The 27,913-nt window shown below is 47.6% G+C and overlaps 10 protein-coding genes across 10 annotated transcripts; 5 read left to right on the plus strand and 5 right to left on the minus strand.

Moving 5' to 3' along the window:
* Window positions 1–68: 68 nt before the first annotated feature.
* Window positions 69–721, minus strand: DFL_007439 (uncharacterized protein; the record flags this gene model as incomplete). The annotated part of the gene is made up of 3 exons (XM_067637022.1): window positions 69–118; window positions 193–417; window positions 517–721. The coding sequence occupies 3 exons, from the start codon at window positions 719–721 to the stop codon at window positions 69–71; spliced, it is 480 nt and encodes a 159-aa protein (XP_067488580.1).
* A 229-nt stretch (window positions 722–950) lies between these two features.
* Window positions 951–2,591, plus strand: DFL_007440 (uncharacterized protein; the record flags this gene model as incomplete). The annotated part of the gene is made up of 3 exons (XM_067637024.1): window positions 951–998; window positions 1,092–2,499; window positions 2,563–2,591. The coding sequence occupies 3 exons, from the start codon at window positions 951–953 to the stop codon at window positions 2,589–2,591; spliced, it is 1,485 nt and encodes a 494-aa protein (XP_067488581.1).
* Window positions 2,592–2,946: 355 nt separating this feature from the next.
* On the minus strand, window positions 2,947–3,902 carry DFL_007441 (uncharacterized protein; the record flags this gene model as incomplete). Its single annotated transcript, XM_067637025.1, has 4 exons — window positions 2,947–3,007; window positions 3,064–3,519; window positions 3,615–3,654; window positions 3,791–3,902. 4 exons carry the CDS (start codon window positions 3,900–3,902, stop codon window positions 2,947–2,949), a joined length of 669 nt encoding a protein of 222 aa, XP_067488582.1.
* A 3,004-nt stretch (window positions 3,903–6,906) lies between these two features.
* Window positions 6,907–8,804, plus strand: DFL_007442 (uncharacterized protein; the record flags this gene model as incomplete). The annotated part of the gene is made up of 4 exons (XM_067637026.1): window positions 6,907–8,070; window positions 8,142–8,220; window positions 8,334–8,632; window positions 8,703–8,804. 4 exons carry the CDS (start codon window positions 6,907–6,909, stop codon window positions 8,802–8,804), a joined length of 1,644 nt encoding a protein of 547 aa, XP_067488583.1.
* Window positions 8,805–9,368: 564 nt separating this feature from the next.
* On the minus strand, window positions 9,369–10,977 carry DFL_007443 (uncharacterized protein; the record flags this gene model as incomplete). The annotated part of the gene is made up of 3 exons (XM_067637027.1): window positions 9,369–9,412; window positions 9,663–9,891; window positions 10,066–10,977. 3 exons carry the CDS (start codon window positions 10,975–10,977, stop codon window positions 9,369–9,371), a joined length of 1,185 nt encoding a protein of 394 aa, XP_067488584.1.
* A 1,675-nt stretch (window positions 10,978–12,652) lies between these two features.
* DFL_007444 (uncharacterized protein) lies at window positions 12,653–15,731 on the minus strand (the record flags this gene model as incomplete). Its single annotated transcript, XM_067637028.1, has 5 exons — window positions 12,653–13,055; window positions 13,178–13,764; window positions 13,822–14,064; window positions 14,126–15,456; window positions 15,536–15,731. The coding sequence occupies 5 exons, from the start codon at window positions 15,729–15,731 to the stop codon at window positions 12,653–12,655; spliced, it is 2,760 nt and encodes a 919-aa protein (XP_067488585.1).
* Window positions 15,732–16,857: 1,126 nt separating this feature from the next.
* DFL_007445 (uncharacterized protein) lies at window positions 16,858–18,055 on the minus strand (the record flags this gene model as incomplete). Its single annotated transcript, XM_067637029.1, has 5 exons — window positions 16,858–17,096; window positions 17,164–17,571; window positions 17,650–17,817; window positions 17,885–17,916; window positions 17,982–18,055. The coding sequence occupies 5 exons, from the start codon at window positions 18,053–18,055 to the stop codon at window positions 16,858–16,860; spliced, it is 921 nt and encodes a 306-aa protein (XP_067488586.1).
* Window positions 18,056–19,371: 1,316 nt separating this feature from the next.
* On the plus strand, window positions 19,372–23,422 carry DFL_007446 (uncharacterized protein; the record flags this gene model as incomplete). Its single annotated transcript, XM_067637030.1, has 4 exons — window positions 19,372–19,470; window positions 19,528–20,773; window positions 20,841–23,075; window positions 23,151–23,422. 4 exons carry the CDS (start codon window positions 19,372–19,374, stop codon window positions 23,420–23,422), a joined length of 3,852 nt encoding a protein of 1,283 aa, XP_067488587.1.
* A 743-nt stretch (window positions 23,423–24,165) lies between these two features.
* Window positions 24,166–25,913, plus strand: DFL_007447 (uncharacterized protein; the record flags this gene model as incomplete). Its single annotated transcript, XM_067637031.1, has 8 exons — window positions 24,166–24,201; window positions 24,272–24,288; window positions 24,369–24,392; window positions 24,454–24,497; window positions 24,561–24,581; window positions 24,647–24,682; window positions 24,757–25,404; window positions 25,477–25,913. 8 exons carry the CDS (start codon window positions 24,166–24,168, stop codon window positions 25,911–25,913), a joined length of 1,263 nt encoding a protein of 420 aa, XP_067488588.1.
* Window positions 25,914–26,483: 570 nt separating this feature from the next.
* DFL_007448 (uncharacterized protein) lies at window positions 26,484–27,407 on the plus strand (the record flags this gene model as incomplete). The annotated part of the gene is made up of 1 exon (XM_067637032.1): window positions 26,484–27,407. One exon carries the CDS (start codon window positions 26,484–26,486, stop codon window positions 27,405–27,407), a length of 924 nt encoding a protein of 307 aa, XP_067488589.1.
* Window positions 27,408–27,913: the final 506 nt, after the last annotated feature.

The raw sequence follows: 27,913 nt of genomic DNA on the forward strand, positions 1-27,913 counted from the left end.
ATACACTGTGACACTAACTCGATATGCCATTAAAAATGTCGTCCCCTCTTGAGATCGGATATAATTGACTACGAAGTCGATGTGGCGGCATTTGCCTGTAGAACCTTCTGTCGTAATACTATCAATACCACGTTAGCAAATACACACAGTCACGTTCCAAAAATCAATATATCTATTGCAATGACAACATACCGTCCTCAACGACCTTTGCGTTCTGTGTCTTCTGCGTTATGATCTTTTCCAGCTCGTCCAGGTTGTTTCCAACAGATTTGATCTTGTCGTTGTAGAACGTTATTGCTTTCTCTGTTGTTTTCTCAACGTAGTAGCCGGTACCGACGTCCACTAGAACATTGCCCGGATCCTCCAGCTTTCCGGGGACATAGAGGGATTGTGTGAGGGGTATCAGGATGGTTTTGCCTGTGTCGTCGAGGTGTCTGTTAGTCTTTTTCTATCCTTAATACTGTCGTAACTATGTCGTCTGAGGTTGTGCGAACGGATGAATATGAAGACGAATACCTTCGACACCCGGATTAACCCCGTTTTGTATAGCCTTCACACATTCCTTGAACTTCGCTTGTGCCGTCCGTAGTTTCTGGAAAGAGGCAGTGAGATGCTCGAGCTCTTCGTCTAGCTGCTTCTTGACGGCGGAGAGGTTTTGGATGGAGAGAGTGGAGAGGTCGAGGGTTTGCTGTTTAGGAGAGGGGGCAGGAGCTTTAGACATTGTTGCTGAAGCTGCTATTATAGCAGGCTATGCTCGGTGATGAAGACGAAGACGAAGTTGAAGTTGAAGTTGGTTGGTTTGTTAAGGAACGTGGTGGGGTGGTTTTGTGGACGTTGTGTTGCCTTAACTGGGCTCTCGCTTTGAATCAGCCTTCAACCTTCAACCTTCAACCTTCAATCATCGCCATCCAAAACCCCTGCTTCAGTACCTTCAATCCCATTCCATCGCCATGGCGGACGTTCAATCCATATCGCCGCAAGATGCTGCTCTAGCAAACGTAAGTATCTCCAAAATACCCTTCGCTTGTAACGTCCTAAGGCTCCTAAAAGAGAGGAAGAAAGGGCAATCCACTAACATGGCGCGCGCGTAGTCACACATCCGCGAGTCCGCAAAGCGCACACGACAAATCTTCACCGCAGACTTCGGTCTCCCCTTCTCCCTTGCCGACACCCCCCTGGAAGACGACGCCAGCCACAAATCCCTCGTCACCTCTAAAATCCGCTCCGAATACGACGATGTCAGAGAATTGCCTCCTGCCCTCGCCGCAAAACAGGCTGCAGCTGCTTCCGCTCGTAAAGGTGCCAAGAAACAGAAATTACAGCCGAAGGTTACAGACGACGATGGGAAGGCGGCTGTAGCGACCACAAAGTTGATCGAAGGTATTCCGGCCAAGGTTTCTGATGTGCCTACGGGGGCATCGCAGGCGCTTACGCTACGGAGACCTGGCGTGGGCGGTGCTGGGGCCAGTGGTGCAAAGGGGACAGCGCAGAGAAACCTACCATCGGAAACGGGAATGATCAGACGGGACGCAGCGGAGCAGATCAAACCTGTCTGGCATGCACCGTGGAAGTTAATGAGAGTCATATCTGGCCACTTAGGATGGGTACGATCGGTAGAAGTCGAACCGAACAACCAGTGGTTCTGCACGGGTGCTGGGGACCGGACGATCAAGATCTGGGATTTGGCAAGCGGCTCGTTACGACTTACTCTCACCGGACACATCTCCACAGTCAGAGGGTTAGCGGTATCCCCGAGACATCCATACTTATTCTCCTGTGCGGAGGATAAGATGGTTAAATGCTGGGATTTGGAGCAGAATAAGGTCATACGGCACTACCACGGCCATCTATCGGGCGTGTACGCGCTGGCATTGCATCCTAATTTAGATGTCTTGGTGACGACAGGACGGGATGCCGTTGCTAGGGTATGGGATATGAGGACGCGTGCGTCGGTGATGGTGCTTACGGGGCATAAAGGTACCGTTGGGGCGGTTAGGACGCAGGAAGCGGATCCTCAGATTATTACCGGGTCGATGGATTCTACCATTCGTCTGTGGGATCTAGCAGCAGCGAAGACCATGGCGGTGCTTACGCATCACAAGAAGGCGGTGCGAACGTTGGCTATCCACCCCAAGGAATTCACATTCGCAAGTGGTAGTGCGGATAATATTAAACAGTGGAAGTGTCCTGAGGGTGCTTTCATGCAAAATTTCGAAGGAAATAAAGGAATCGTGAACACGTTGAGTGTGAACGAGGATGACGTAATGTTCGCGGGAAGTGATAACGGAGAGATCGGATTTTACGACTGGAAGAGCGGGTACAAGTTCCAAGGATTGGAGACGATTGCGCAGCCCGGTTCCTTGGAGGCGGAACAGGGTGTTTTTACGAGTACGTTTGATAAGACCGGGTTGAGGTTGATCACTGGTGAGGCGGATAAGACAATCAAGATTTGGAAGCAAGATGAGGATGCGACGGAAGAGACGCACCCAATTGATTGGAGTAAGTTACCTGACACTCTTTATTTTGCACCATGAATAAATGAATGCTAACATTGAATCTTAGAACCATCATTGTTGAGGAGACGGTATTAATTTATTGTTGGGCACTGTGATAGCTTGGATCTGGGCAGCATTTCGATATCAGATTAGGATATATGGGCCAAGGCGTTTATTATATATATAGGACATGGAATCTGTACGATATACGAGAGGAGAATGAATTCAAAAAGTAATATTAAGTTAAGATTACCCTTTTTTGTACAAAGGAAAAGAAGTTTTTTGATATACATGGTATCCAAAATTAAAAGAGAAATCCCTCCCAAACGTATTATTTTCCCATCAAGTTGAGTGGTGTTTTTCCATGCGCCCCGCTATGTTGAATATATAACTTTTGTGATTAGATCCCATCGATACTCACCGATATACTTACCAACTGCTTTGAAGATACTTAACCAGTCTTCTTGGCACGCTCTCTTTCTCTCTTGGCGTAGATCTCGGACGTGAAAGGACTACGAACCAAGTTAGTCTTTTAAGTTTAATAGAGAAATGGTGGTATGGATCATACTCTTCAAATCTCAATGCGGCCAAATACACCACCAGAACCTCAACGGTAACTAGCACGCCAGCTGGCTTTCCGAACCACAATGCGGTTCCCAAAAAGCTCAAAGTCGATCCATAATACATGGGAGCCGAGGTAACGTTAAATGGAAACCCTTCAACCATCTTATCCATCAAGATACCAAAGTAATCACCCAAATAAGTACCCGTGAGTCCTAACGCCCACATGGAAGTGACAACGAGCACATTTCCAGTAGCGAAAATTGCAACGGCAAGATACTTTACGATTGGAGTGGTGAGGATGTCGAGAGATGGTTGGTCTTGAAGGGCACGTTCGTAGAGAGCATCTCGGATGATGCCGAGAGAGAAGATAGAGAACGCGAGGAGGTAGCAGCCGTGGTAAGGGTTGCCGAAAGCCAGTTTCGTGATAGTTTTGGAGTGGTATTCGGAACGGGCCGCGATGCTGGTAGTCGTAGTGGTATATCTGTCAACATGTGCCTTTTTTTTCACACTTTTCTTTTCCTTTTTCCTTCTAGATATTGGCGTTTGAATACGTACTTCCAGAATACGGGATTGAAGAGAATTGACAGCACGGCGACTGTTACGCAGAGATTTTAGTCAGTCATTCATTCGGCCAATCTGCTTTGCATCCGACAATGATGGAAGCTTCGAATAAAAGGCCAGATTGCAAGATACTACGACAATGATTATGATGATGAACGAAATTTTCATACTTATCAAAGATTGTTGGGACAGGTCGACCCAATCGGATGGGGCCGTGGATGTAAAGGCCAGCGGAGCAGGACCAGGCGCCGAGGGCCACAGTTTCTCCTTGAGCATGTCCATTGTCGAAGTGATACGGGTAGTATATACCGAATAGAATGTATAGAGAGATAGTAAATTTGCAAATGGACGGAGTTGCAGCTGCCGTATGCTGTTTTGTATGTATGAAGTATGTATGTCTGGCTGTGGTTAATGTTATGTTATGAGGTTGACGTTGAAGAAGTCCAAAGCGGCCGGAATCGGGCGTGTTGGTTGGATGTTGAACGTTGGTTGGGCGGATAGCTATCTCGTATCTCTAGGTGCTGTTAGTGCCTGCAGCATTAGCTCGCTCCCGTCGACTCGACTCGCGAATAACATCATCACAATCACAAGCTCGAGCTTGAGCCGGCTAACTAACGAATCAACTAACTAGGTCACAGCCCTGAGATGTATTAATATCAACTTCAACTTCAGTCAGTAAATGGTAAGCAGCTCCGTATTTTACGATATGAGAAGCAGTGCCCTAATATATTTATTTAATTATAGCATTGAATTCTTCACTTGCTTCCGATGCAAATGCAAATGCAAATGGAAAATGACATGTACGGGACAAAAAAATGCACATCGTCAACTTCAAGTCTCTGGAAGACACGATTCAAAACCAAGGGTACATATGCGCGTGTGTACTTGTACATGTAGTGTACTATTCACACCTCAGAGAATTCAGCCGGGCAAGAGTATCCCCGCCAGGCATATACTTTTTGTTCGAGAAAGCTAATCCTAGCACCCAATATAGCATCCTGGTGAACCCAGGGTCGGTCTAGCTCGGAATACTCTGCACGAATGAGTCCAGGCTGACTGGTTTGGCCATCGTGAGCCCAAAGAAATGTCGACGAAGTATGCAATCACGTAGGCGTCGAGCGCCTGGCAGGTACTTGATGCCATGCTACCACAATTGACTCACGTTTGATCGTTTGGGCGAGTTTTGTCGAGCCAGCTTGGAAGCTCTTGCCTTGGCTTTGGAATGAACCCTGCATGTCATATTTCTCCGTTACAAACTTGTATCTCGACAGACAGGAACAATTCACCATTAGGGTGGCCCTAAACACCCCGGGCTCTCTGTCTAGCAATATGTTCAATCATGATTGCAGAACAGTTGTCCGCTGCTCATCGACGGACTCTCTTCCAGACAGGATCTGTTCTATGACATTGGCCATGAAAAGGCCTTCCCTGGTCTAGGGCAGCAAATGAGGCCAGACAACTGTACCCACCCGACCAACCCAGCGCTGGACAGCTCATCAACCAGCTGCCAGCTGCCCTGGGGATTTTGGGTACCCGATTCGACGACGATATCTTTATATAGAATGCGCAATGACCATCGACATACCTGCCCTTTGTTCTCAAGTTTACAAAGCTTATAATCATCTGCCACCCGAACTTCTCATCACCACCTCCACTACTACTACCACCACTACTCCTTCCTAACCTTCATCCTCCAACTTCACCAGTTTTATACAAACCATCTGCACTTTTTAATTGATACCTTCATATATTCAACACACGACCAGCGTCTCCCACTCTTGTTCTCCGACATTTAAAGTTAACTGTTCCATTTATCCAGAGGCACACGCGACAACAAAGTTAGGGTAAGCTCGATGAGAAGAATCTCGCTCTAAGCGGAACTCTCCATTCCTCTTCGTTATCATTGAAGATGATTGCTCAGTGCTGCCGCGTGACAAACGAGCAGGCATCGCACATCCCAGCAATTCTCAGTTTTTCGTCTGATCGAGTTGCGGCTGAGTCAATGAGGCTCTCTTTTGACTCCCTTTTCGTGCTTTTTTCTTCGAGCTCGTGCGACGAGAATGGCATGGTTTGACAGGCGCTCCATCATACGCTGGGGACCAATTCTCCCTTCAGAAGCGGATGGTTTATTGCGACACCTTTTGGCGGGGAGGGCGAATCGCCAGGCACAAGCAGGCGAAACCTACAGCTGGATCCTCGAAGCATCCAATGTTACGAATCCAGGCCTACCCCTCCGTGGCTTTTGCCCGGTGGTTTCCACCCCGAACAAGCTGCTCTCCTGCTTTCCCCCGGTTGCTGCTGTGCCGTGCTCCACTTCCCGCGATGTGCAAGAGGCAAGAGCAGGGCATACCTCTGAGTACATAGAGGGTCATGCACTCTGCAAATAGGTCCTTTCTGTCAAGCATAAACCGCTGCAGTAGCATCGGGGAGTGTGTGACTAAATCCTTTGGACCTTGCCCTTATTAGACTATTGGCTTACAGCAATCAATATACTTATCGTCCCAAGCTTTATACATCTACATATATTCCCTCCGCATTCCTCGTCCGCGTTCCCTCCACTTCGCTTTTGCAATTTCCTCGTGCGTTACCGCTAGAGACGTTGTTTCGATTGACACCTAAAGGTCATAATAGTCTATTCGTACCGACCCATACCATACCCACTTCCGCAAGACACCTCGTACACACTGTTGTCCGAACCTCACACTATACTCAATCCTGTCCTAAAAAGAGCTGTTAAGGAGTTCCCACTCTTCAGCTTTAACCTCTGGCACTAGGAAAAGTATAGATATTGAATCAGAGTAAGCCTCTAGTTTTTCTCCCTTCCTCATCTTCTCTTCTCTTCTCTCTTGGCCTCCCTCTCGCCTATATACAGCCGACGACGGACGCCACACGACTCGCCCCACCTACGAACATATTCCTGGAGCCCCTGGCCGTTTCCTCCCTGAAGGATTCGCTTGGTGGCTCACTGTAACCACAAATCCTTTCTCCCTCCTAGAGGTACTACCTCGAGCCACACGACCATTACTCCTCCAGCCACAGGTGGTTCCTAATATAACTATCCAAACGGCTCACGTTATCGATATCACCACCACACATACCCCGCCACCCATATTCCATCATTGTCTCGATTTTATAAGCTAGGCAAACGAAAGCAACGACTGAAACGGGCTGCATATATAAAGACACTCTCAAATCAATACCGTCGGGGAATTTAAACCATAGACCCTCGCAAAATACCTATTTCATAATCATCTCCAACAACACACATAATAAAAGATAACACGCAATGGAACTAGACGCAAACGGGTTCTACGCAATGCCTGCAGCGCCTCCAGTCAGGTCATATAGTCGGGATCGATCCCCAGCCGTCATGATGGCGCCCGCAAGGAGTACCTCTCGCCAGCGGCGAAACACCGCTAGCTCTCAAGAACGGCCAACTTCACTATATGTTCATGAGGGAGCGAGGCATAGGTCATACCATTTGACGGGGCCGGCCCCTGGTGGGCCGTCTTATCCTGCCGTTTCACCAGGCTCTCGTGCATATAATCCCGCAGCCCCGATGGGTCGCTCGTTATCAGTTAGCTACAATACCCGACCGCCAGGGACAGTGCGGGCGGTTTCTACAGGCGGTGATAACATACAAGTGGCTGCATCGTCAAGGCGAAATTCTAGCCATAGTAGATCGGCTAGCGGGGCTGCCGGGGCTGCCGGTATTCAATATTACTATGGGGGTAGCAGTAGGACGAGGCCGATTTCTTACTACGGTGGTGGCAACCATCAGCACTGGGACGGCTCGGCTGGATCTTACGGATCCTACGAATGGGATGAATGGTCTCCAGCTCCATCTCCCGCACCTGGCCATTCGCCCGTTGGAAGCTACAGCCGTTCACCTACCCGACACCCATATGAGATGCCCCCTTCAGCCCCACAGCCACCAATCAACGCATACAGGCCAGAGGACGACATAAATCGACTCGAACAAGCCCGACTGGAACTGGAACACCTTAAGATCCGGGAGGCCGAAGAGAGAGAAAGAGGGCGAACTGCAGAACGAAGGCTAAGAGAAATAAGGACACAGGCAGACGCAGATCCTAGGTTACGAGCCAAAGTATCGGAAGCTGAAAAGCAGGCTGCAATCGCTATCGCACAACAGGAAGAATACGAACGGAAACTTGCCGAGGCGGAAGCTAGAGCTGCACGACTAGAAAAGGTTACTGCGAATCAGAGCAAGAAACCACAGGTTATACTCCAGAACGGAAAGCCGTTGAAGCCAGCACTCAAACAAACAGTAGCTGTCACCAAAAATACAGCGGAGGCATCAGCGACTGCGGTCAACCAAAATATGGCGGAACAGGCACCAAAGAACCCTCAGGACTACCAGGCCAAGATCCCTAAGGACTTGATCTCTAGGGCGGCGCTGGTAGAGAAAGGTCTGACTTATGAGGAACACGTAAGAAAACATTATCTTCGATTTATTTCATGATAGGAGTACGACGGCTAATAATTCATTACAATATACAGAAAGACTACCTTTTGGTGAAACGCTACCTTTCGAAGGAGGACATCAAGGCCCTCCTCGACCGAACTGCAGAGATCAGAAGTACGTATATCACATTGCCCCGCCCCAAAGCTACCCCACACCTCGCAGCTGCCTATTTCGCAAACCCCTCCCGTTATGCAACAAAGATGCTAACCAAACTCGCAAATGCACAGAACAAAGGGAAGCAGTCGAACGCTACAAGGCATCTCAGGCCGCCCAGGCTGCAAAGGTTCAAGAGGATAAAGTCCGTCCCGCAGTGGCCATGCACACCACCACGGACAACAAAACTATCCAAATCGTCACGATGCCTCAGAAGGATGCACCGCCACCGCCACCTCCCCCACCACCAGTAAAGGATCTAAATCAAGAGTGGGAAGAGTGGAAGGCTGAGAAGAAGGCTCGGGAGGAGGCGCGGGCCGCTGAGGAGGCCGAGTGGGAGAAGAAGATGAAGGCAAACTCGGAGAAATTTAGGGTATGTTTTAGCCCCAATATCAACTAGGGATTTGTGATAACAGTTTACTAAAAAAATTTTTTGCTTATAGCAACTAGAGTTGAAAGAGAGACAGGAAAGGTTGATTCAGAAGCAGATGGAGATCGACAGAGCAAAGGCTAAGGCGAAACTCCAGAGGAAAGGATGGTTCTAAGCTACCCATATACTCTCCTCCCCTTTGCATCTGTTACCTCTGCCATCTCCTCTCAAATCGTGGGCACTCTGCTCTATCATTTTTCTCAGTTCAGCATTTCAGCATTTCATTTTTCAACGCTTAGATGATGATATCCAATGATTCCTTTGACGTTCTAATGCTCGATTTAGCCAAAAACCACATCTCTCAGCATCGCAATAGCGATGCTATGCATTTGTTTGTCCTTCCTCTCTTACATTTTTTTTCCCTTTCGTTTTTTTGCTCTACTCAAGGTTTCCTCCTTCGGGATTTCCACGTTGATGTGCCACGCGTGCTCCCTAATAAGCTTGTTATTTTAGTTTCTATGTAACCATTTTTCCAAAACGGCATTGCAACGTTGTCTTTCGTTCTTTCCTTTCTTTCTTTCTTTCTTCCTTTCTTTCGGATTCATTCGATTCCTGATATCTAGCTTCCTTCAGCATGCGGAGATTAGAACTACAAAAAAAAAAAAATACCAAAAATTCCTTCGTCATCCCGACGGAAACATTTTACGATATAATCAAAAATGCAGTTTAAAATATGTACTTAGTGGAGATGCGTCATCGGGGTATAAACGCAGGGTATCTTTTCTGTATATACAACAAAATATTAAAAGAAAATCAAAAATGCAGCTTATTGGGTATATCCTCCTCTAGTCTCTCCGAAACATATTCCATAGAAAGGAAAAAAATATAAAAATAGACATTCATCTGATCTCGTGGCCGGAGTTCATCCCGCCCCCGAGCCCTTCCCTCTCCATACCAAAAGCGTACCCGCTTACCGGCTACGCCTCATTATTCATCCGATTTGTAACTAAAAATGAACTCCTCATTTACAAACCTTCGGCGTATCCAAGTTCATATGCGAATCCCAAGGACATCTTCGCGTGCTCGAGCATATGCTCAGCGCTAACGGTCTCAATGGTATCACCGGTACTATGGATCAACTCGCTAGAGTACTCCATGGCCGATTCGATGACGAATGAAGATGGATATCCATTCCTATTTGCCGAAGCGTGGTCAGAGCAGGCGTATCCGCAGCGAGTGTCGACAGATGGGATGGCGCAGTACTATTATTTTTAGTAAAGAAAAGAGTGTTAGCTAGCTAGCCGCTTTGAAGTAGTTGTTTGAATTTGTTGTAAATGAAACTGTGACGCGGAAATATGTAGATTCGTGGCACAGCAGAAAAGTTTAAACAAGTAAAATGAAGAAAGCGGAGAAAGCAAAGATGACTTAAGACTTACAGCAGCGATAACTTTCTTGATAAACGCCGTAAGGTTCTTGTCCACATTGTCGGTAACGACACCCAATGCCTCGGGTTGGTTGGCGTCCAAGGTTCCCTTGACGTATCCAGTCATGTCCTGGTTCAACATGGCCTTAACCTGTCGTCCTTCCTTCTTGTAGGCTGCAAAAATAGCCTGAGAGCCAAGAAGACCGGCTTCTTCAGCTGCGTACCAGTGGAACTCAATAGTGTTTGGCGCTTGTCCCGCCGCGACTTGTGGGTCGGAAAGAAGTGCCCGGAAGGTCTCAAGGATGGTCATGGATCCGCTACCATTATCATCGGCACCGGGAGCACGACCACTGGTCGGGTTTCGGAGATTGATGCTATCGAGGTGGGAACCCACAACGATTGTGTTCGCCGATTGACCGGGAATGGTAGCGATGACGCTAGTTTGGCCCCAGTTTGGATGAACGAAGGGCTTTACGCTGGCAGCGACACGGGTACTGTTACCAGTGCCGGCGTTTAAGATGACACCCTGAACTTGTTGAAGCAGCCATTCCGCAGCTTCCTTTCCAGTAGCAGATTTATAGTATCTGTTATTGAAGCTAGTGTATTTTTGCAATGTGGATTGAATATTATTGGCCGAAAGCTTGGAAATAAGCGGCTTCACGACGTCTTGGTGGGTTACCGAAGTTGGGAAGGCGACAGCTGAGACTTGTACCCTGCGGGAATCGATGTGCTGGTAGTCTGTGATATCGATAAAGTGTTTTCCTTGTCCTAGGAGTTCCCATTTCTCGGATTCCGTAACAAGTTTGGTTTCCCCTGGGGCCAGTTCGATGGTGTAGACTGGTTCTTTTATCTTGGGTTCTGGGATGTACAGAGCCGTAACCGCTGTGGAAGCCGCGAGGGCGGAGAATGCGAGAGCAAACTTCATTGTGTGTGTATATAATAGAATATGGTGTATATATATCAGGGTATCAGGTGAATATGCACAGCGGATTCAAGGTTACAAAAATAATAAAACAAAAAACCCAAAGTAATGGGGTATATTGACCGTAAGGGGTGGAGATATTATGGATATATATAAAATAAAAAAATAGAAAGAAGGAGAAGAATCAAAGACTGAGATTGGGGAGGAATACGGGTATTTGTACTTCGAAATGCATCTTGTGAATGTCTATATTTCTTGCAGATATCGCGGTTAGTCTATATTCTCCGAAGGAAGGCCGACTGCTTTCGATCAGCACCAGCTCATACGCAGTTAGGTAACCAACTTCTTCTTTTTTTCGAATCGTATCATAACAGGGGGACATTGAGCAGCCGTTTTGATATCAAAAAGTAACAGCCCGTTACTGCTAAACCCAATGGCTGTGTTGTTCTCGCGCCAAGGATTGTGGTGGATTTGGGGTCTATCCCAGCAACGGCAACGGCGCTCCGTTGACATCATGCCCAGATCCATCCCACATTCCCGTTTCATGTTAACGGATAATCATATTATCGTCCCTTCCGTATTGTCATGAGATAATTTGTATCTGCGTACTGCCTAACTAGGGACTGGCCTCTAACAAATTGATTAAATCAGCCATGTGCAGTGTGGGAAGTTTGGACGAATCGTTCCAATTGGTGCTCCGGTGCCGATGGCAGTGCCATTGGATAGGATTAAGGTTGGAAAGGGATCTATCGTAGACGATAGGCGGCTGCAGGGTTGGAAGACGGAATGTAGGTTGGGGTTGGGCAGCTTCCTGATATAAAAGGAGCTTGAAGAGCCAAGAGTCTTGGGGGACGAGGGGATTCTGATTACGACACGAGCATCATGTCGATATCGGGGAGATGCATTTGTTTGAGCATTTGTAGAGCACTTTGCTTGGTAGTCGAAGAAAGGAAATCCGGGGACGGAGAGATAAAAGGGCGTTTCTTGAGATCTTAGCGTGTGGATTTCCGAGAATGTGACACTTTTGATGCATGTGGAAATCTAGGAGAATCGAATCGGAAAAATGCAAAATGTCATATGCATAGGAATGATGGTGATAACGGGCATCATCAAATACTATGGATAAGTATAAATCCAATCCTAGAAGTTTCATGAGTCAATGTATTTGCTAATGTAAAGGGGCCAGAGCTTCAACTTTCTCGTACCATGGACATGTGCTCTTTGGTAGCGATCCGAAAGAGGAACCTGAAAGAGGCCCTAGCTGACGACGTTACAGCCTGCTGGTAGGATCCAGAGACTTGTCATCCATGTTGTAGTTTCAGGCATCAGTGGAAAAGATAACGGGACGAATCCGCTGACAGGCGATGGTGTCAATTGAATCTGTCGACAATTGTCCATAGACGGCATCTTCAATCTAACTGCATGTTAGGATCGATGTCACTGTATGTTGGTATCTAGATGCTGAAATAGGATTAGTAGGTTGGCAGGCTGGAATTTCGAGGACTCCAACTTTAGCTCCGGCAGTTTGTTCGAATATTCAAGATATATATTTAAAAATCATCAAACCAAGCTAGAATAACCCCACCGTAATACGCTAAAGAACAAGGATGTATGTACAATCAAATACAGGACCACATTATATGCACCTCATCCTTCTGAGGGAAGAAGAAGCTGACGTCTACGAGTTCGTCTGGCTCATGATTAAATCTCGATACATCTGCTTCAAATCCGCCACGTCATTCTTCAACTCCTCCACCTCCTCGCTCTTCTCCCCCAACATGACCAACGTAGCCTCGTAAGCCCCATCCTTCTCCTTCAAATCCGCCTCGAGTGTTTGCACTCTGGCTTCCAATGACCGCTTCTCATCAACTTCTGTCATAAATGCCACAACCTCGGCCCTGGCTTCATCCCTTTGTGCTGTCATCCGCACCAATTCTTCCCGGCTACTCGCCATTTCACTCTCGAGCCTCCTTACAGCTGCTGACATTCGCTCCACGAGCTGAACACTAGGACCTGCTGCTACTGTCGAGACGCTTAGAATTTCGCCTAGATGCGCGCCACCGCCGTTTCTTCCTTCGTGACTACTGGGGCTCATGAGGCCTCCGTTTCCTTCAAAAATGCTTTCGTTATCCCCATCTTGCGCGGGCATACCAGGGCTCATCATCGAAGTACTCAATGACGGTGTACTCGGGTAGTTCCCCACCGAGATTCCCATTCCCATACCCGGGCCTCCAAATCCTCCAAATAATGAGTTTTGACGAGATATACCACCATTATAACCCGATATGGAGTCCAATCGGGGGTTGTAGGCCCCCAACTCGGTGTATATTGCCTAGTCGGTTCAGGTAACGTAGGTCGTCTATAACTCCCCGGCCCTTCATTTAATCTATCACCAGACTCCGTCCTCGACATCCGCTTCGAAGGGAATGGAGCATTCATATCCGATCCGATACTCTGCTTTCTCGGTCGTGGATTTGGCGATAATGGTCTTATCGCCCCTTCTGCTTCTAATATAGAGTTTGGTCGTGATTTTGGTCTGGATGCATAGTCGTCTACTATAGCCGATGAAGCGGTTTTTAGTGAATCTCTGAGGTTGTTGATTTCCTTCTGCCAGGCGGTTCGTTCTTCTTCTTGTTTCTTAGTGAGTTGGAGTTTGGAGTCTTCGTGCAGGGTGACTTGTTTGCGAAGGTCGTCACAAAGGGTTAATTGGGTGGCGAGGGAGGATTCGAGGTCCTGGACTTTGAGATTGGCGGATTCAAGGTCGGATTCCAGGCGTTTGAGTTTTTGATTCTATATTATAGCTGTTGTTAGAAGGTTCGAGCATAGGTTAAGAATTATGATACATACCACTTCTCGAGCTTTCCTCCTAATATCACCCTCTTTGCGGGAATGTTCGTCCCGTTCCTTTTCTATATTTGTAAGCCGTGTCACCAAACTGGCTTCAATGCCCTGCCAGTTTTCACTTGCGACGGCGTACTGTGATTGAAGCGTTTCGATTTGTCGTAATAGCTTTGCGTGTGTATGACCCGAAGTTCCCGTCGACGCTTCCTCAGCACGAGCTCGCATGACTTCTAACTTTGTTTCTAGCATCTGTGGACGAGTTAGCATCGTCAGAAATAGGAGTAGACCCTCTACGTTAAAGGTGCCTTACGGAGACTTCATTCTTGAGCTCTAGCTCCACAGCTTTAGCTCTATCACCATCTCTCTCAAGCTTACTCTGCAAGGTCCAGATCTCACTTTTAGATCTTTCCTTGTCCGCCATGGCATCGTTTTGAGCTTTCTCTAGCTTCTCTCTGAGCTCGGCCGTGAGTTTCCTCTCGGCTTCCAGAGCTTCTGTTTGGACTTTGCTCTCTGCATCGTCTGCTCTAGCTACTGCCTTGGCAAGCTGGAGCTTCAAATCGCTAGTGCTGATCTGGAGAATGTCCCTCTCCCTCTTCAAGCCTTCGTTGTCGACCTCTAGTTTGTTCATCGCCCTGAGCCTCTCATTTGCTCGTTTCTCAGCCTCAACAGCTTTCTTTGTCTTCTCTTTCAGGTCTGCAGCTTCCTTCTCGGCTTTCTCTTGTTTCCTCTTTGCCTCTGCAGTGGCCTTCTCATCTTCTTGAGCTTTTGCTCTTAACCGTTTAATATTATTCATATGCTTCAACTCGATCTTACTCAACCTCTCTCCTTCTTCGAGTAACAACGCGATCCGCTCGTCCCGTTTCGCGAGTTCCTTTTCTAGTGCAGAGGAACCACCTGTTTGTATCCGTTTACGAGCTTCCTCGGCTGATTCCTTTGAAAGGTATTTTAGCTTCTCTTCGAGAGAGTCAATGCGTTCTGAAGCGGCAGACGATTCCTCAGAGCGACGGGATTCACATGCTGTAAGATCCTCGCAGAGTTGAGCGATGGTGGATTCGAGTTCTTCGATGGTGGGGGCGGTGGGGAGAGGGGTAGATGCTGTGGTGACAGGAGGAACAGCTTGGTCGACAGATGTACGGGATTTATCTATAGAAGCTCTAGGCCTCGAGTCTGGTGAAGCTCGGGGTTTGGCGTCGATTGATGCTCGAGGTTGGGATTCGAGGGATTTGCGAGGAGCATCGATATTCGTTCGAAGTGGTGATGGGTCGGTGGGTGTAGATTCCACACCGTTGGTGGATGGTTGCTCTTGATCGTCTGAAGGTTTCGATTCAGTCGGTAATGCTACAGCTTCAGTCGTCGGTTCCACCTTCGGAGCTTCCTCGGACGAAGTTGTTGTGGTAGTCTTGTCGCCAACTGGGACATCTATGCTTTTCCGTACAGTTTCTGTATCCTCGATTGACCTTCTCACCGCAGGGCTCGGGCTCGGACTCGCTGCTCGCTCGGACAAGCTTCCCACCGCGGGACTAGCGCTTCTGGTACCGCCGCTGCGAGCCATCGCCGCTGCAAGTCGCTCTTGCATTGTCATCCTCCCCATTCCCGGTGGTGGTGTCGGCGACGCTGATGTAGGCGGTGTAGGTTTGACATCTACTATTGCCGCTAACGTTAGCCTTTCTTCCTCGAAAAAGGACGATTTATAGCCAGATGATTGAACGGAATGGACGACCTTTGACAACAACCGGAGCTTGAGTAACAGCTGTCGTCGAATTACTAGTGGTGGTAGTAGCTGAAGTATTGCTAACGCTATTCGAATTCCCAGCCGTATTCGACGAGGAACTGTCTACCATAATATTCGGATCGCTGGCTAGCACCTGATCCAAGCGTGACTCGACGCCGGCGACAGCTCGTTGGAGGAAGTTCATGTTGTGCGAAAATGGCGTATTACTGCTCTACAGCCAAGGACCTCTGACGAGACCTTCTGGAGCCTTTTAGAGTAAGGTTGTCTTTGGTAGAAATAGGTTCGAGCTTGGAGGTGGTGGAAGAAAATAGAGGAGAAATGGCGGTGATGGTGGAGGATATAAGGCTGACGGAGCGTTGTGTATTATGCGCGCCTATCCTCGAGGCCGGAATTTATGGTTTTGTGGTGAAAGCAATCAAGTCAAGCCTGCTCAAAGGATTCGAGATAATATCCCCGCCAGGCTCGGAAATTTGTGAGGGTGGAAATTACATCGGCAGGTATGCATAAGGTATGTTTGGATGTATGTCTGTGTATATAACAGGCCAGTCCCTTGGCTCGGAGGTTAGCTAGCAATCGAGGTGGTTTGTTGATGACGTTTGTAGTGTTTGAGGCTTTGAGGTTTGAAGTTATTAAGGGTGTCAGATAGGCCGGTGCAGACTCTCGTTATGGTGATCCGCTGCTGTTTTTAAGTAAAAGAGCAGCAGCTCCCGCTGGCAGTGCTAATTTGGGGCCACGTTCAACGTTAGCTACAGCCCTCGCCTTCAATTTCCCTCTTTCGCGAACAGGACGGTTGATATTCGTCATTTTGGCAGTGCAATGAAACCACAGGCGAAGGACCCGGGTTAATTAATCTATCGCACGCATGCATGCAGAGCAGATACGCAATCTTGCCGGCCATTGCATTGGTTTGGGTTTGCGGGCTGGCTGGCGAGGGTCCAACGGATTACAGCATCGGAGCCGGCGAAACCGCGGGTTATGTACGCACGGCGCCGCGGCTGTTTCAGAATCTTTATAAAAAGTCGCACAGTCCGGTCCCGAATCGATTGCAGACTATGGTCTGGATTTAAATGGTATTTATTGGAAGAAGGGTACTCAGAAGAACAGAATATATTCCGATTTCATGCTCATTGTAATAGTGTCTATCATATATGCCGTTGCCGTATAACAAAAGATCTACCCGAAAGAACAGAGGGAAAGAAATAAAAGGTGCGCACGCGGGATGGAAAGGATATGAGTATGGCTGCAGTCTCAAATGAAAAATGAAAAAAAAATAAAAATGGAAAAAAAATAAAAACGTGCATAGTTGAAGTTTAGAGAGACTTCTTCTTGTTCACCCCGTTAGCACTCACCCCGTTGGCTTTGGCCTCGCCATTAGTCTGGCTCTTAGCCTTGACATCTTTCTTGTCGACGCTGGGGATGGAGAATAGGGACGGCCAGTCCAGTTCGTACTCGTCACCTTTTCCATCTAGGGTCGCTCGCAGGTATTGCCCCCAGACGAGGAGGATATAGCTCCCAATGCCGGTCAACAGATGCCACCAAGCATGGAGTTCTATAATTTTTTACTGTTAGCGGTAGTACTTCCCCGTTTACTATTTTAGACTCATAGGATCTCTTACCGGAAACGAACCCCCACGGCATGCCTACTTCCCTCCTCCACCGTCTCAACTGCTGGCAATAAATATTGTCCAAATTCCACACTCCAAATCCAGTCAAAAAGACACAGATCCCCCAGAGCACCATTTTCCACATCAAATTCGTCGCCGCAGGGTTCTTCTCCCGTGTGTGGGTCTCCATCATATACATGCTATGTGATAACAGCGTGATCATGATGAGCGCGAAGGCGTTTTGGTGGAACAACGGGTTCTTGAGGTAGTGGTACACTAGCGTGATAGTAAGGCCAATACCCACGCAGCCGAGGAGCACGATGAATTGTTTTAGGGGCGACCGGCCGTGAGAGAAAGTTGCGAAGCACATTGTGAGGGCGGTGTAGATCATGGCGCACTCGTCTACGAGCTGCATCGAGTCTATGTGGCCGCTTGTTTAATACTTTATGTCCACAGCTTATTTTATGACATGCATGTAAGGTGCTGGGAAGGTATTACATTTTAAAGTCCCATGGAATAATATAGACCCGATACCGATGATGCCATAACTGATGAAGCACAGGGCAAATATTCTGGGGTGGTCGTGTTTGAAGACGTGGGTGGCACCTTTGTAGGCGAGCCAGATGTACAGACTGTTGGTAATGACGTTCATGACCTCAGCGACGTCTATAAATACATATTAGATATAGATCGCAGGTTGAGATCTGGAAAATGCGCAGCTAGTTGAACGTACACCCGGTGAGGTAGAAATCTTCCTCGCAGAAGCTATTCAAATGTCAGTTTTTGTCAGTTGAAGCTCTATATCTAGATACTTATACAAGTATACTCACTTGATGGTTGAGGTCGCCGGCTCCCACATCGACTGGACCTTTGGGCCATACGGAAAAGACGGTAACCAAGACATATTGACGGCTCTTTGTCGCTATGAACGTTGATATGAAGAAGAAGACGAAGATGAAGCCGAGCACTCGAGTACCGGAGTTCCGCTGGTGATTTGCTATTTATTGGGATTCGAGAACTCGTGGAAGCTTAAAAGAGGGCAGCTGATCGAGGCGAAACTGACCCGAAACTCGAAGTTGCCAGTGCTTGAAAGTCCACTAACTTTCACGTGTCGAAACTCCAAATTAAATGCGCCGTTCCAAGGAAGGGAAGTACCGAACTTCAAAATTAATTTAAAACCTCAAGATGTCGATAACCACTGTTCGCCGGAGCCCTAATTGGTGATGCTGAAGCCGTGAAATTCTTTGGCAGACACGCTCAAAATCTTTGGTGCTTGTGCTCGCAAATATTGATAGCCCTATATAACTAGTCGCCCGCGGAAACACCGGATACCCGATACGAATAAACCGCAGTGACAGGAATCGAAAACCCTGGCTTCTACTGTTGGGCTGCAGAAAACTGGCCGCTGCTTTCTGATCTAGCGGGAAGCAGGAATTTCGTTTTTCCTACCGGCCTTGCAAGGTCCCACTTAGCTACCTTCGTTGGTACTAGTGCAAGGTCCCGAGCCGCCTAATGCGGCCTGCTAAGCTTTTCTGTCCCACGTTATCTCTGTTATACTCTGCTCGCGTAGATATCTAGTTCGGAGGACGAAACTAGGTGGCGAGGTGAATGTTGTATGAATATAAAATCTAGATCCCATTTGGCTTTCTAGAGCATACATCGAAGGATGGTAGAGCTGACTATATGTTTTACGTGCTACAGGGTCCGGTATGCGTATTCGATAGATCCAAGCCCTGTTGACATGGATTTATTCCGACCTCAATTGCTCAAGTCCTTCCCACAGATTTGGCTGGGAGCACGAATTGGCCTCGTACAGGACTTCAGTCCCTACACAGTATGTATATCTGTGGCAAAGTTTTCCCTCGAAGCAGTCCTTGTGCTTTAAATACCAATGCTGGAAACACAGCGCCAACTGCACCAATAGCAGCCCTGCAGTACAAGCGGGTAGCCCGCGCACATTGCTCTTGGCAGCGTGCGTTGATGAAGGGGATCCCGATTGCCTTGCGCCGCCTTCAGGAGTGTAACGGTGTCTTATAAGTCAGATAGAACCGATTTTCAAAGTCGAATTGCTCAAATAATTCTCCCACCAACCGGTTATATACTAGAATCACACAAGTCCGCAGTTTTAAGGTCCTTGCTATCGATATCCGATGTTGTATTTTTAATTATCAATGGTATACGGGCGTATATAATCTATTGTTTGTTTAATCAATTCGATTCATGGCGATAGCGTTCGGTTTAATCCTGGCACTTTCTTCAATACCCCCCAGCACAGCCATCGAGTGGAACGACTTTACCAATAACCTTGCGACCGATCTTGTACGTGCGATCTAACGTACAATAGCTTTTTATGAGCGTACTAATACATAGCAAAAGGCTCCGCTTATTACGCTATTCGGAGAGCAGGTGACAAAGCAATTTTTGAGCGAATCTTTAAGCATATGGGATAATGTCATATTTGCTATGGCCCCGTTGGGGATTCTTACAGCCGTAGTTTCAGCTATTCGGGTCTGCGGCAATTCTTCCTTAAGAGCCTTTATCGGCAGGGCACAAGAAAGTCCAGGGACCGCAGAAGTAGAACTTCTCTCTTGCACTTCAGAAACAACATCAGAATTATGGCACGAAGGCGGGATAGCACGCGTCTTCGGATCTCCACAAATTCTTGAGGTTGTGAAGTTGCAAACTGAAGATGAAGACTACAAAGGACCGGGTTGTACTGCAGGTATCGAGCTTTTCGATGGTGCTTGTCGTGAGGGTGCTTGGGTAGCTGTGAAGGGGACCCAGCTGGATCTGGAGAAATCTCGATATCACCGACCTAACTTATCACTCAATATCGGTATAAAACGCCAACCTAAAAGGGTCACATACATAGCCGCCGCCTTTGGCACAATTCTACAACTTGGTAAGTGCGAAACAATCCAACAGGGAGAAAAGGCATTAGGGTTGTTACTTCGAATACGGACCAAAAACTTAGCTTGGGCTTACATTCCTACAGGAGTTTTAGTATACGCAGGCCTTACCGCCTACCTATATCCTACACAATTTTTGTTAGATGAAACCGGGAAGTTGATTGAAAGCTATGCCTTTCCTTTTACACTGGCTGGCACCCTGTTGCTCTGCCTTGGCATGTTCCTTTGTGCTTTCATCATCGAACAAAGCACCCAAGAAGTCCACTATAAGAAGAAAGACACCAGCCAGATGTATTGGGTCCAACCCGGAGGTCAAAAAATAGGTGACCAGGTCTTCGGGTCATTTATTGGATGCAGCAATGATTCCAAGTACATCATTTCGAAAGCTGGGGATCGCAACAAATTCAACAGAATTCTATGGGTAACGGTAGTAGTTACAATACTCGGGTTTATTGTTCAATTCGTGGGGTTGCGGGCAATGCACTCTTCCGTTATTATGGCGCAGTTGGGTGCTACCCTTTTGATGGCGATTATCCGAGCCGGACTTCGGGCACAGCGTGGAACGGAAATGAGGGATCTAGTAGCAATGGAAGTGAATGATGGAAAAGACGATAGGAATATCATTCAAGGCCATGAGTTAGATTTTCTGGCGATGAAACTTGAAGATGTGGATGCATTATTTGTGAGCAGGAAGCAAGCAGGGAAGCTATCTGGTATAATATATCCCTTCGAACCCTAATGCCCATGATTTATGACTAACGCGGCAGGACTAAAAAAAAGCATCTGAGAACTTTCAAGCCGGTAAAGGTATAAGATCACTGGTAGCGAGGGCGCGGCTTGCCCGGTTGACTAGCGAAGGTCACGGTCTCTCCTGGAAAGGCCTTCAAGTTCGAGAAATAGCATCCCAGTTACAGGCAGCTATCGAAAATGCTATGGAAATCTTATCTTCACGATTAGGGGATGACCTTTCGAAGGTGCGGCAGCTCCATTGGCCAATATATATCCGTGGTGGATTGAACGACGAAGCATTTTATCTCCGTCTCCGGAAAGAGGGCTTAGGATGGAAATCGGACTGTTCAGAACTCGAGGCGGTCATAGGGTTGTGGGCCTGGTCTCTTCTTCGCAGCGACTGTAGTGACGGCGGCAGGAGTTCGGATAAGAGAAACATTCGCATGATTACAGCAGTCCCGGATTTTGGTATAAACGAAGCCAAAATTTGGTATCAGGCTTGGATCCAAAGACGGCTGGTATTGGAACAAGGGAACTTCGATCGAACCAACACGGTGTACCGGATGACTGAAGGCCGTCCGCTCTTTGGTTGCCAAGTATCGCAAGATATCGGAGATCGGGCGACAGCTATACCGTTGTTCGTGTTTACCCAAAATTCAACTTTAACGATGTGTGCCCAAGACGTTTTCATGTCGTTCCTCGGAGCTGTCCTTCGGAATATCGATGATATCGGTGGAAAAACCACAGTTCGCTCATCGTTCGAGCAAAGTGCTTTTCTACTAGAGAATAGCCGAATTGAAGACATGGCCAATTGTTTTGAGAATAGTGGGTTAGGTTCGAGAGAGGACGCTTACATGTGTATAGTTCCTTTACTGATGCGGGAATCAAAACTACCTGGGATGGACGATGCTTTGGCAGCGGTTCGGAACCATGTTAAATCATTTATCAAAAACGACAACAAATTCACAGAGGCCGAAACACTACTACAATGGATCTGTTCCAATTCCAGCATCTCCGAAGCTAAAAAACCGTACCTTGAGCTGGCAGAACTATATCGCACAGCGATGCGGCATCAAGATCAGAAAGTTCGAACCGTTGGATTCAATGGGGTCTGCCAGCTACTGGAGCAAGTCTCGAAAGGAGACCGTAGCTCAGCTATGTCAAAGCTTGCTTATCAGTATGGCTGGATCGGTTTACAGATAGCCAGCGAGATTGGAGATAGCAAGAGCTTAGAGCGGCTGAAACGATGCGGGGCTGCAGAAGACGAAGTGCCGGATTACGTCGAAGCGAAACTATGGCGATGGGCTCAAAAAAACAATACGACAGTGATTAGATATCTTATCGGGAAGAAAGGTTATCACGTAGATGAGAAAGGACCTGACGGCCGGACTCCTCTTTCATGGGCTGCACAACACGGGAATGTCGATGTTGCAACATTACTCCTCGAAAAAAACGCCGATAGGAATATCCGTGATACGGAGGGTCGAACGCCGCTGTTATTCGCAGCCCGAAATGGTCACTCTTCACTTGTCCGGATGCTATTACATGAGGATACAGCCTCTCTGAACATCGGTATACTGGGATCGCCATTGATACTAGCTGCTAAGAACGGCCACGAAGAATGCGTGAGGATCTTATTGGATGAACCCGGTATCAAAATAGATATCCGTGACGATTCAGGATATACCGCTTTGGATCACGCAAGAGCTGGGGATTATGAAAATATCGTGGAGTTGTTAATCGAAAACAAAGCAGTCTTCAACCCCTCCGGAGTGCTTGGGTGGGCGAATGGGAGAGGGTATCAGAAAATAGTGGATTTGGTAATCGAGAATGGAGTTGAGTATGAGGATGTATTCCGGGAGGCGGCCTTGCATGGGCACCACTTAATAGTAGCGTCATTGATAAAAAAAGGAAAGGTGAACTTTGATGTCTATGGAGATAGGTCACTCCTGTTGGCGGTAGACATGGGCCACCGGGAAGTAGCAGGGTTACTAATAAAAGAAGGAGTAAAATGTGAAGGAGTACTTGTTCTGGCGGCAAGAAGGGGGTACACCGAGGTGGTGGAGCTTTTAGCAGAGGTAGGAGCAGGCATTACTGCATACGAAACATCAGAGTCAGAGGAAGCACTTGAGAGAGCAGCAAACGCAGGACACAAAAGGATAGTAGAGCTGTTGATAGGTAAAGGGGTGTCCTTTCAAGGAGTCGCCCTGCAGGAAGCAGCAAGAACAGGGCGCTTGGAAATAGTCGAGCTGTTAATTGAGAAGGGTGTGAATCTTAAAGCCAACGGTGCGACTGCACTCAAGAAAGCAGCAAGAGCTGGGTGGGATGCGATAGTCGAGCTACTAATTAAAAATGGAGTAGATTTAAGGGGTTCTCTTGCAACGGCGGCAGAAGGAGGGCACCAGAGTATAGCGAAACGACTCCTCGACGCCGGAGCAGATATAAATGAGGACGAAGGGGCAGTGCTCTTCGGAGCAGTACAATGGGGGAACCTAGCCATGGCGGATTTTTTAATAAAAAATGGGGCAGATGTTAACGCGAAGGATGGATCGGCACTTAAATGGGCAGAACAACGAAACAAGAAGATGGCAGAGCTGCTATCATTGAACGGAGCTCGTAGGACCTCGATATGAACTTTAATAGAAGAGATCCGATCTAGCTAAAATGTAAATTAATATCGTTTACTCAACACCTGGATAATCAGACATTCATTGATTCATCGACACAGGCATCGTTTATATTGTGTTGACAGTGTGTGATTTTACAATACGGCGAATAACGAATCTTAATGTGAGCTCCCGATATGAATTCCGACCCGACTCGGATTAGCACCGGGATGAAAATTTGAATTTTCGTGGTTCCCGGTGGCGGCCTTACCGGACTAGTCCCGGGACGATAGACATATTATCCTATCTTTTGATTTGGTACAAGGACCGGGGGCCTTTGGAATCTACCCCTCCATCGGTTTGTCGCTACTGAAAATAGGCCGTCGAGCTGTTCCCCAAACGCTAGCGAAATCGGCGGGGAAATTCAGAAGATGTTGTAGAGCAAATCGATCCCTATCTGCAGGAAAGAAAGGGAAAAAAGATAAAATAAAAACATTAGCCTGATGCAGCTGGGGACTATCCGATGCTAGCCAACCTATCGAAAAAAGAGAGAAAGAGTCATTGGGGTATATTAAGAGGAAAGCGTCGGTATAAATTTTCTGGGGGATTTCTCCGTTGATAAATCTCTCTTCCCTCTTGGTTTACTTGGTTCCCAACAAACCATTCATTGTACCAAGGCATTTGAGTGTCAAAACTCTTTCTTTCTAGCTTCATTCCCATACTTCTATTTCCAACTTCCTCTTCGTTGTACCACCTATTAATTGCATTCTATGGCCACTGAAGTCCGCACAATGTCGAAGGGAAAGGCGAGTACACATTAGCTATCATGCTTGTAATTGTGGATAGAATGGGAGCTGACTAGGGTTATGATTATAGGTCTGCTTAGCTTACTCGTAAGTCGGAATATGATCTATTGGGGGGAAGTCTTGAAGCTATCCACTATCGTCGGATGCTAATTCAATTGATGGTATAGTGGCGGTTTAGACACCAGCTGCATGTGAGTTCAACTTGTTTACTCCTCTCGTCGAATTATTGGTTGTTGATAGTATGTGGGGTAGTTTGGCATGGCTGTTGGAACAGAATTATGAGGTCGTGTGCTATAGTAAGTTTCCGCTCAATTGACTCGATCTTTTATGTTCGGGAAATGCTAATTGACTCTATGTAGTGGCTGATGTCGGCCAGGAAGGTATTCCACACTTTGACAAAATTAATTATATTGTTGGGATGCATGCTGATTGAATTGACGCGCAGAGGACTTCGAGGCTGCCAAAGCCAAGGCTACAAAGAGTATTCACCCTAACCTACTAAGCAGCTGCAATTATTCATGGATGAATTGTTATTAACGTATAGATAATTACTAGTCGGTGCCAGCGCATGCTACGTAGATGATCTCCGAAAGGAATTCGTTGACCAGCTCTGCTTCCCCGCCATCCAGTGCAATGCCATCTACGAAAACGTCTACCTCCTCGGTACCTCCCTTGCCCGCCCTGTCATCGCCCGTGGCCAGATGGCTGTCGCGAAGAAGGAAGGCTGCTTTGCCGTCTCCCACGGGTGTACCGGTAAAGGTAACGATCAAGTTCGTTTCGAGCTCGCATTTTATGCGTTAGACCCCAAGATCAAGGTTATCGCCCCATGGCGTGATCCCGTATTTTACGAAAAATTCAAGGGTAGGAACGACCTGTTAGACTATGCTGCCCTGAAGGGTGTTCCTGTTTCTCAGACAAAGGCGAAGCCATGGTCCATGGATGAGAATCTCGCACATTGTTCCTATGAGGCTGGTATCCTCGAGGACCCAGACGTCACCCCACCAAAGGATATGTGGAAGCTCACGGTTGATCCTGAGGATGCGCCGGAGAAGCCAGAGGACTTCACCGTTTTCTTTGAAAAGGGTCTGCCGGTTAAGCTGGTGGATCAGGAAGGAAAGGAGACAACAGATTCGTTGGAGTTGTTTTTGAAGGCAAATGCCATTGCTAGGAGGCACGGGGTTGGCAGGATTGATATCGTCGAGAGTGTGTTTCTTCTGCCCCAGGTTTTATCTTACTTGGTTACGATACGATACTAAAAAAATGCTAATTTTGTAGACCGGTTCATCGGCCTCAAGTCCCGAGGATGCTACGAAACACCCGGTCTCACCTGCCTCCGAAACGCCCACGTTGACCTTGAGGGTCTCGTCTTGGACCGTGAAGTTCGCGCCCTTCGAGACCAATTTGTCACTTTCAACTACGCCAAGATCCTGTACAACGGTCTATACTTCTCACCAGAACGTGAGTTCCTGGAGGATGCTATCATTTCCTCGCAGAAGAACGTGAACGGACAAGTCAGGTGTCGGTGCTACAAGGGATCGTTCACCGCGCTCGGACGAAGCTCGGAGACCGAGAAGCTGTACGATATGAGCGAGAGCAGCATGGACGAAATTGGTGACTTTGCACCAAGTGAGACCACCGGATTTATCAGCGTGCAGGCTATCCGGTTGAAGAAGTATGGTTTGAAGAAGCAGGAGACCGGCGAGGCCTTGTAGATTGGCTCCCTTGTCATCTCCACTGTCCATATTATCTATTCTTAGTCCATCGAAGGGAGAAAAGCACTTGCTGATTAAAAGTATATTCTATTAATTGAATGAAATGACCTGTCACAATTATGAAAGAAGCAGGGAAGTAGAAAGTGTCCGGGATTGATGTTGAAGTCGTGTGCTGTTGTTCTGCAGGCTGCGTTGTCATGGTGCCAGCTGTTGTTGCCCCAAATCATCTTCTGTCCTTCCGCGACCTCTTATTGCTTCTTAACCTCCATCCCACTTCCACTTCCCCTCAAGAGAACCCCGCCATCTCCCCTCACTCTCGACGTATATCCTTCACCTCACCGTCTACCTCTACCTCATCATTTGCGACGTGAAACGAATTGTCGGGCCCAATTCACAGCTTGGTTACAACATCGCGGGTTCAAACACCGTTCGTTGAGCTTGCATTCCTCGTACCCGCTAGCTTCGACCTACTTGCTTAACATCCCAGGTATGTTCGATATATATACACCTTCCACCGCCAAATCCAATCCATATATCCCTAGAAACTAGATGGGAACTTCATCTACTGTGATGGGAACACCTCTCCGAAGCTCCAAACGTCGGTTTAGCCGGTCTTCCTCTTACAGCATTGGAGCACTCTCTGTTACCTCATTCATCTGGTCATCTACCAGAAATTTAAACATATCTTCATCAGCAATCGCTAACAAGTTCTTTAGTGTTAAAGACGCCATACCCCCGTGGCTTCCATTCTCCAGCTTCCCAAAGGAGGAGAATCATATCGTCGCTAGGCTTGAGCTCCCTGCATCACCTAACGCTACTTGCGAAACAAACACCACCGATACTGTCACTCCTGCTATCGCTCCTGCTCCTGCTACCGGCTTAAGGAGCGCCTCAGCATCCGTTCCCTTCTCATCTCACGCCCTACTTTCACCTCCTAGACGCCCATTCCTACCTATCATGGACGACTTCCTCGTCCAAGCCTACCCATACGCCAAAGTCGCGGCCAACCATGCCAGCACCGTCCTCGCACATGTCCTCAAGGCCGTCTACCCGATCCTAAACAATCTCTACAACCAAAACCCAACATTAGTCTCTATAGTCCTTCTAGTCTCCGCCGTCTACTTTGTCCTCCGTCTCGTCACCAAAATTACCAATTTCATCTGGTCCGTAACACGGAATATCTTCCAATTATTCTTTGTATTAGGTGTCGTATTGGCTTGTATGAATTATTATAATAAAAGAGCTGCTGGGAAGCTAGGCGACGATGGGAATTTGGTTCCAGGGTTCGATTGGGATGCTACTTGGGCGGACTTCCAAGGTGTTTGGGGGTTTGTGCAGAATATCGGGGCGGTGCTGATGGATCTCGTGGAGAGCGGGAGTCATCTTGAAGAAGATGGGTGGAATAGTGGTAGGAGAAAGACGATGGGGATTAAGGGCGATGGCCTTTTTGCGGAGCGACCGGGAATTAAGAAGGGTGGACAGAAGTGGCGGTGATTCCTCTACCATTCGAGGTTTATGAAGTTTAGAGGGGGGGACCGGGCTCATGTCGAATTCTAGTCTCCCCCTCAAATCCCTTGGTAAAGATAGTTCGTTAACGGAATGGTCACGAAAAAAAAAAGTTAGGGTTTATTACGATATTTGGGTGCTGTCTGTCTACAAAGTAGGTAGCTCCTTATCTAAGGGTGGCATTTTTTTTTGCGTGGGATCTCATGGAGGCTGTTTTGAACCGTCGGTCTTTTTTTCTTTCTGTTTTGCTCTGTAGGTAGCTATCTATATCTTGTCATGTCGGCACCAGGCGAAATTTGGAGCACTGTATGTTTTCATCGTTAAATAGCTTCTTGTATCCAGGAACTGCTGCGAACCCAATCGCACTGTGCTCAATCTTAAAATGACCACGCATGAAGGTTACATGTCTACAAAACAACCACCTCTATCGGATCTGGGGGGTGACCACCCCGTGGGGTCTGGTGTTCGAGACCAACCTCCGTAGGCGCTTACTC

The sequence above is a fragment of the Arthrobotrys flagrans genome (assembly GCF_004000055.1).
Source record: "Arthrobotrys flagrans strain CBS H-5679 chromosome Unknown unitig_8, whole genome shotgun sequence".
In the NCBI taxonomy this organism is placed as follows: Eukaryota; Fungi; Ascomycota; class Orbiliomycetes; order Orbiliales; family Orbiliaceae; genus Arthrobotrys; species Arthrobotrys flagrans.